At 40.3% G+C, this 9,140-nt stretch overlaps 1 protein-coding gene across 5 annotated transcripts in view; it reads right to left on the minus strand.

Annotated features, from left to right (window-relative positions):
• The window catches only part of LOC117957731 (VPS10 domain-containing receptor SorCS1), a 200,295-nt gene that overhangs the window by 57,732 nt on the left and 133,423 nt on the right, over positions 1–9,140 (minus strand). For all 5 annotated transcript variants that reach the window (XR_004659585.1, XR_004659586.1, XM_034893754.1 and 2 more), the window contains exon 4: positions 6,575–6,733. Coding sequence is in view for 3 of the 5 variants with exons in the window: in XM_034893754.1 (XP_034749645.1) it covers positions 6,575–6,733 (159 nt within the window). In the remaining 2 variants the exon portion in view is untranslated. The remainder of the gene's footprint in view (positions 1–6,574; positions 6,734–9,140) is intronic.

Raw genomic sequence — 9,140 nt, forward strand, 5'->3', positions numbered from 1 at the left:
CAAAAATGTGCCCTAATGCTAAATCCAATTAAGTGGGCGCTATAGAGCAACAGTAACACTCTCCAGCTTAAATGTGGAATCAGAAGAAAGAGTTTCATCTTCTGCACATGGTTGCAAGATTTTGAGAGTTTTTGTGGATCCTAAGGTCCTCAAAAACGTCTTTGAAATATGAGACATGTCGCACGAAATTCGCCATATCGGAAATTGTAATTTTTTTAGATTTTTTATAAAAATAGCATGATACAGTTCCAGATGATACGCATGATCCCTCAAAAATTGGTTTGGAAAATATGAATTCTTTTTTGTCAGGGTGGACGTTAGGTGACGCTATGGAGCACTCGGTCATTGCTCGAGCCCAATCACAACACAATTCTGTCATTTTTTATAGGTCTGACATGTGTGCATGTTTTTGCAACTTTTACAACATGAGAAAAATCTCAAAAATGAGTGCAAAGGTGCGTAATAATAATAATAACAATAATAATAATAATAATAATAATAATCCCTACAAAAACAATAGGTCCCTTGCACTTCGTGCACGGGCCCTAATAATAATTCCTTCAGTTCCAATAGGGCCTTCGCCGCTGTCGGCGCTCGGGCCCTAATAATAATAATTCCTTCACTTCCAATAGGGCCTTCGCCGCTGTCAGCGCTCGGGCCCTAATTAAATTAAAGCGTTTGGCCCTGTTTCCTGTGTTCCTGATTCCCTTGGATTTTTGACTATTGCTTGTTTTTCAAGTGAAGGAATTCAAGTACCTTGGGGTCTTGTTCGCGAGTGAGGGGACAATGGAGCATGAGGTTGGTCGGAGAATCGGAGCAGCTGGTGCGGTATTACATTCCGTTTATCGCACCGTTGTGATGAAAAGGGAGCTGAGCCAGAAGGCAAAACTCTCGATCTACCGGGCAATTTTCGTTCCTACCCTCACCTATGGTCATGAAGGCTGGGTCATGACCGAAAGAACGAGATCCAGGGTACAAGCGGCCGAAATGGGTTTCCTCAGGAGGGTGGCTGGCGTCTCCCTTAGAGATAGGGTGAGAAGCTCAGTCATCCGAGAGGAGCTCGAAGTAGAGCCGCCGCTCCTTCGCGTCGAAAGGAGCCAGTTGAGGTGGTTCGGGCATCTGGTAAGGATGCCTCCTGGGCGCCTCCCTAGAAAGGTGTTCCAGGCACGTCCAGCTGGGAGGAGGCCTGGGGAAAGACCCAGGACTAGGTGGCGAGATTATATCTCCAACCTGGCCTGGGAACGCCTCGGGATCCCCCAGTCGGAGCTGGTTGATGTGGCTCGGGAAAGGGAAGTTTGGGGTCCCCTGCTGGAGCTGCTGCCCCCCGACCCGATACCGGATAAGCAGTCGAAGATGGATGGATGGATGGATGGATGGCTTGTTTTTCAGATTGTCGTTACTTGGACATTTTTGCCTGTCAGTTTTAACAGTGCTCTAATAAAACCATTGAACTTCTACTTACCTGAGTTGAGCATTTGTGGGTCCATTTCCGGGTGTGCGTGATAGGCGGAGAAACATATCTCTTAATCTAAACTCTGTTTTTTTCTCATAATTTAAATGTAAGGAGCTTACCCCTAGTGGCCCAAATAAATTTAGGTATGGGTTTGCATAGGTTTGCATTCTGTATCCATATTTTGTTGCTTACTCAGCATTCTGGATCAATGCCAGTCCATTTCCAGGATTATTGCCTCTAATCCGGTGATGTAGGATGTTCTGTCGGAAATCCCTTACCTTCCAGTCTCTATGTGATGTCATTCTCATTCTCCGTTCCCTTTGATAAACAACAACTAGCTTCAAGCTACTAAGCTACACACTAAAAATGGCAATTTTTGAAGAAAATGTGGATTGTGTCACACGGCAGACCTGCTTGATTCTTTCTGGGAATGACTGTAAAGATTTACAAAGAATATGTTTCCAGAAGTTTTTGTCTAAGTGGGATGTTTAGGGACCAATTGGTTGGACTGGTGTGGACGACGGTGAAACACTGTTAAGAGCTAATGAGGTTTACCATGTAACCAGCTAATCTAAATAGCTCAGGTTTCTGTATTGTGTCAACCCACAGCGTTTATTATCTTCTATCCCCAGAATGGATGTGTGGTGTAGCCAGACATTACTCCACGCCGCTGTAGATTTACTCAGTAAATCAATAACCTTATTGATATACTCACTGATGTCCTTTTGTCATCAAACACACCTGCACCTCTCTGACAAAGCACAATGACGAATCTGATTACTCTGAAGCTCACAGCTAGAATTTAATGAGGCGTACAACTTATTTCAGTGTTTCAAGCTGGACCTTTTCCATTTTTTGCATGGGCAGCCATGCATAATGTGTAAACAATCATGCATTAGCGGATAACAGAAATATGACTTTGTTTGTTTACATTAATTTATTTTCTAATTGCATTTATTAACTCTATCCCGAAGGGTAAAGTGTAAGACTGCATTTTCAAAAGCACCCATAAAAACACAGTATCACTGCTGTCAAATCACAAATTCTCTTTTACTTTGCTACTAAATGAGCTATTATTGTTTATTGATTCCTTTTGTTTTGTTGTATTTCAATGGCAGAAAAACAAAAGACAAGGTCTTCTGCTGACCTAGGTTATAGCTTAGAACAAAAATCTGCTTAAGACTTAAAATGAAGGGCTAGAGATGTGCTCATAATGTCTTGGAAATAAGTCATTCAGCATGAAAAAAGCATTAGACCAAAGACCAAAGCAATTGATCAGTCGAATTATTGACAAAAATGAGGAAGCCCTAATTAAATATCCCTACACCTGTGAGAATGGCAGTAAAATACAGTGGCATAAAGCATATATATATTCCCCCCATCACAATGGCCCAGGTGATGACATTTCCATGACTTCCATGCCAAGATGTGCTAAGCAGATGCAAGCCAAATTGGGTGTGGGGTGGGGCATGAGGGGTAATGCAGGGAATCACTTTGACTAATTATCTTCCTGCAGCAAGTTAGTACGTAGCCAAGCAAGTGACAGTGAAGAGGCAGAGAGCAGGGGATGGGGGAGGCGTGGTGATGCAGCCTTTATAACTTCCAAAGGTCTTTCAATCAACAAATGCAGCAGCACTGACAGAGAAGCAGTTTTGGGGTGGAGATGACTTGTACCAGTTACGGCATGGGTAGTTTTGCTTTGCAAGACCTGTGTCGGCACTGGACTATGGTCTGGCTACACCGCTTATCTATCCAGGGATAGGGGGCAAAACACTCTGGGCCCTATCTTTGAAACCCAGCCCGCCACAAAGCGCAACGCAAATGTCTCTACTAATTTAAGATCATATAGTGCCTACGTCGTTTAAAAAGCAAATGGACTTGCGGCCAGCTGTTCGCCCATGCTGGTCTTGGGAGGTGTGTTCAGGTGAATTCTGGGCGTATTTCTGTCTTGATGCAATGGAAAGTGATCACGTCATTGACCATTAAATACCTGGACTATATTCAGTAACGTAGCATTTCATTGTCCTTTTAACAGCGCATTAGTAAAATGTGCCTAGGTTTATGCGCACTATGCTTGTTACACACACACACACACACACACAAACAGGGAAACACAGCAGCACACACACAATGCAAATCCTCCATCATAATAGCAATATGCCAAGGTACAAACGCACCTGGCTTTTAAAAGGAATGGGAGAAAGATGAAACCTGGATTTGGACATACCCTAAACACACCTGCAGTGTGAATTATGCTTCTGCGTTAAATCTACCCCGTGGCTCCCGCAGAACCGTGCAAGGTGCCCTTGTGAAATAGATATTGGAAGGGGGGGGAAAAAGCGGTTTTGGTCTCTATAGCTAAGTTCATCTTTAATGACACCCTGTTTGAATAATAGTGAAGCCTAAAGTTTTTATGTCATATTAAAGCTTAAAGTTCTGGATAATTAAGGTTCTTTGAGTGACAGGTGGCTGTGTCACAGAAAGCGAGCACTGACGTTAGGCCTCATTCAGCCCCCTCAGTTCCATTCACGCGCCACCTCTTTGCCCATTTTGTTTTCTATCAACTCTCTTGACTCCTGAGCCATTTTTGTGATGAGCAGATCAACAACAAATCTAAACAAAACGGCAAACAACTAAATAACTGAAAGGTCTCATGTGACACAGAGCAGCAAATATGCTTCTGATTTTTGAAAGACTAAAATAATCAGATGACATTTTTTTTTGAAAGAGGTCAACTTATTCTATTTCTTTCTTTATCCTCTTTAGATAACCTAAAGACATTTATATGTAATGTCTACAGAAGCTTGAGCTTGCAAGAGAATCAGTAGAAAAATATATTTGTTCTTTTTTTTTTTCTCTCAATGCTGTAGAAACTTGTGATGACTTCTGATGCCTTAAACATGGGAGCCCCATGACATCAATACTTTATGATTATCATTTAGTAGTGGTTTTGAAAGTCCAGACCCCTAATTAAATTCATAGCCAGTGTGGTGGAGCCAAGGCTGAATTCTAAAACTGAAGTGAAAAATGACAAAAACACAAGTTGAAAATGAATAAAAAATGGCATGGTGTTTATGGGTTTCAGGCATCCCAGAGTAATCACATAGCAAATTGTGGTGTGTGTGTGTGTGTGTGTGTGTGGGGGGGGGGGTGTATGCTCACACACATGCATACACACACGCACGCGCACACACCTCGGCAAAGGAGAAGGTCTTCATAATTCATCACAACTGAAACATTACACCCAAATGGGCTGAGCTGAAGAAAAGCATTTTATTAATGCAAACGGTTATTTTAAAATGTCTATAAATGTACCTCTTTCTTTCCTTCTCTCTCTATCCCTCCCTGCCTCACCAGTTCACAGAGACAATTATTTGTGCATGTCCTCCTCATATGATTATTTATTAGAAACCCATTTGCAGTGTGTCTCTGAGGCCTGGAAGGGTCATTCTGAGGGTGCAGTTTGTAGTGAAAGCACTCACACAGCTGTGTTAGAATTGTTACCATTACCAAAATGACCCTTTTTTTGATATGTTACTTTCAGAATTATAAAAGCATGTTTCTACAAAAATAGCTAAATGATTTATACCCCTTTACCATTTGACAAAAGAAAACAACAGCACAATTCCTCTGATCTAAAGTGGCTCTGTGGAACTTTCCTTCCATGTTGATTCTAGCAGCCCCTTTGGACAACAGCGGTAGTGTTTCTACCACACATGCTGGTATCAAGTTCTAGGAGATAGTGTTACCAGGGGTCTTATAGTTACGATAAATATTTTGCTCGGACAGAAAATCATAAATTTACTATAAGAGAATAACTTACAGATACATCATTGCATTTCAAGAGTTGCATCGGTAACATAGCCTATTTTTGATGTATCGTGAGAGAAAGCAGGTATCACTGTCGCTGTGTCACGAGGCAAAGCATTAAGAGATTGTTGTAGTAACCAACATAATAATAAATCAGATTAATATAACACTGTATATAAAACCCAAGGATGCTTTAAACAAGTACAAGGGGACAACGTAAAAGACAGTAGTAGGCCAACACAAACAGGGACTAAAAGGAATAAAAATTTGCGCTAAATGGAAGAGGGACGTCATTTTTCACGTAATCTGAAGTTATTTCATGAATGAAATAGACATATTGCATATCTGAAAGCCAATTAGGGGTGGGTTTTGAATCCTTTACAATCCCGTAATGGCCTACATGTGTTGAAAGCCTGACCGAGTGTGATCCTTTCACTTTCCCTTTTAGCTTATAGTTCTTCATTTAACCTCCTTCTTTCCTGTGGTGGTCCTGCCCCAGTATCATCCATAATTACAGCAGATAACTTCTAAAATTACATTAGAATATTATTAGGCCTATATAAAGAAATCTCCCGCTACCTTTTTCCTGGCGGGATAAAATAACACAGGTTTTTCAGGTGTTACAGTTTTTCAGATTTCCTGTTACAGTTACAGGAAATCTGTTGACCCTTCAGAATGTATTACGGTAGCGCCGTCTACCCGCCCTAAATCATTCTGTGACTTCACAGGAAAAATCTGACCTGGGCAAAAAATCTATATCAAAATGACATTCTTTTCACTGATGGTCTTGTTTGCTGTTACAGGTCATTTATGATCATCAGAGGGAACTTTACACTGTTTCTGAAACATTTAAAAGGAAGATAATGAGTCTGACCAGACATCGGATGTCAGCTCTAAGTAGAAAAGAACTGTTTCAATACTCAAAATATTCTACATTATGAGTTAGTTATACTGATTTAGCTTTATTGAGTCGACATTATGACTTTAAAACCTATGACAAAAAAACAAGATTCAATCAAAAGTAAAGTTTTGGCCTGGAATTACGATTACATTGTACTTCCTTAGATATGAGATATATCCCAGGGAAGGGGCTACTCCGCCTGTAGTATGTGTAATCTATTTGGATGTATACTTTTTTTTTAACAAAAACAAATGAAACTAATAATAAAGGGGATGTTTTATTAAGCAGACATACATTGTGTTGTTCTATCCTATCCAGTTGCTCCTATATTTCTAAGTAGATTTTCTGACCGAACACTTTTGATACCTGTGAACAACTAGTCGCTAAAGCAGCCGTGCCTGTTCTCTAACCTTTTGGTCGTGACTGTAGGCCAAAATCCAGTCCTCCTGCTCGGGGTGAAATAGCAGACTGAGGATGTAGAAGCTTAGCCGGTACTTCTGGTAGGTAGCCCCTTCATCAGAGCTGATCAGAAGACTGTTCTCCACCTCTGGATCAGTCAACAGCATGATCTGAAGGTAACAGAAAGAGGAGATTGAGGAATGATGTTAGCTGGTTGGCGGAGCACCACTTTTTGGGGCACTTAACAGAAACAAGGTCTGCAGTGAAGACAGAGCACAGAGAGAGAAGTAAATTAAGACATGATGTTCTCATGGACCTTTTGTATCAGTGGTGTAAAAGCTCCAGATACATTTCCATATACCCACTTAAAAATGCCTAATGACAATGACACAACTTTGCATTATAGTTTTAATATATTTTGAATTGTCATCTGTGTTTTTCATCTTCACATAGGCTAAATAAAGGTATTTTTTTCGTTAATAGCATTAAAGTGTATCAGAATGCAGGAAATTAAGTTGTTGATGCTCAAAACTTCCCTCAGAGAGGAAACCCAAACCCCCCCTACTATGATATGCTCTTGTCAGCTTAACTTTACTGCAACGGCCGCTGAAAAGATAGTAGAGTGGTTGCCTGCCTATTGGAAGGTTGGCGGTTCAATCCCTCACCCTGCAGTGCCATGTCGAAGTGTCCATGGGCAAGACACTGAACCCCAAATTTCTCCTGATGCTGCTCCACCAGAGTGTAAATGTGTGTGAGTGTTTAACTGATGAGCAGGTGGCACCTTCGGCCTCCGCCGCATGGTCCTTCGGCCTCAGCCGCATGGTATAAATGTGTGTGAATAGTTCTTGTACGTGGTAAAATAGGACTTTGAGTATTCTTAAAGACCAGAAAATATGTTAATACAGCCCATCTAGCGTCTAAACTTAGTCAGATGACTGTAGTTTCTTAGCATTTTATACTGTATAATTGTTGTGCGTAACTTTTCACATGATATCATCTGAACCTGTTTAAGAGAATGATGACTGACACTGATTGCCACATCTGAGATGTAAAGTGTATTATTAAAACTGTGACTGCAGATTAGCATGTTAAAAAATTGTCATTCATTGTCTTCCACTGATGATGCCATATCTCTGATAATTATTTCATGCTTGATGATGTAATCAGTATGATACATCTTTTACAAATGTGTGTGTGTGTGTGTGTGTGTGTGTGTCTGTGGGGAGGGGGTGGCTGTGTGTGCCTCAATCATTTACATTTCTGCTGTCTGCTCTCTCTTCATTCTCTCCGTCTATGCTCAATCAGGCCTTGAAAGCACTAATTTCCCTTGAGCTTCTTCCTTTTCTTAGAGGTCCAACATTTTCTTTGTCAAATTCTGGCACAGTCCCCAGAAGCAAAATCCCAAAGAAATCCCAAAAGAAATCCCCAGATAATATCCGATGCAAATATAATTGAATAGGTGGACCTCAATACACACTTTCATCATTAGTGAAGTGTACAGTGGCAGAGCATTGGAGAGGCACACTTGGTGATGTGTGCACATGATATTGTGTGCCACTACATGGTTATGTGCTCATGAGCAAAGTACATAACCAATACCAGTCCTGGAAAAGACTTGCCCCTGGTGTGACTCTCATTAAAGATACATATTGACTAAAGTACAACATATAGATGTGTAGCAGTCAGCTCATAACAGACAAAAGGCCCAATCAGCATCTTTTATTGCTAGTCTCACTCAAGGGCGTCATTTCCATGAGAGTCCCGAGTCAACTTCAGTGATTATATTTGCTTGAATGGGCATGATCGTCAGACATTATTGTTCTGGGATTTGCCTCTCATGCTACATACAGGCTGCCCTACCTCAAAGGTCCAATATTGTAAAAAGTATAATATTGTATATAGCAGGACGAGGTGCTATATAAATAAGGTGAAAGTATCAAAATTCTCAATCCATAGAGAAATACACACTGCCTGTAGGAAAGAAACTCTGCCTTTAAAAGAGTCGTCAGGACTTACAGTTGTGATGCCACAAGTATACTATATATTGGTACACAGTGCTTTTACAGTCATTCCCCGGATGCAATGATGGTCCAAGATGTCCAATCGGAGTATTGTAAACACGTTGTAAAACACAAAAATGAATTAAAAAGGATGGAAACTAAAAATTGGACTGTAGGTACATTGACTTGACATGAAAGTTCTATTTTGTTTGGAGTATTCCTCCAGTTGTACATGTTTATATAAAGACATGGAGGGGGAAAAAAATCAAGAAAAATAAATAATTTAAAAAAATTGCTAAAACACATGTACTGGGGACCAACACTTTTGCGAGATCTTGACTTTGTTTTGTGAGATCTCAAGTTTTATTTGCGATATCTTGACTTTGTTTTGTGAGAGCTCAAGTTTTATTTGCAAGATCTTGACTTTGACAAGGAGAAAAAAAATTGAAAATAAAAACAAACAATTTGACAAAAAAATTCAAGTTCTTGCAAATCCAATAAACAATTCAATTCAATTCAATTCAATTTTATTTATAGTATCAATTCATAACAAGAGTTATCTCAAGACACTTTACAG

This window comes from Etheostoma cragini, chromosome 2 (genome assembly GCF_013103735.1).
Source record: "Etheostoma cragini isolate CJK2018 chromosome 2, CSU_Ecrag_1.0, whole genome shotgun sequence".
Classification (NCBI taxonomy): Eukaryota; Metazoa; Chordata; class Actinopteri; order Perciformes; family Percidae; genus Etheostoma; species Etheostoma cragini.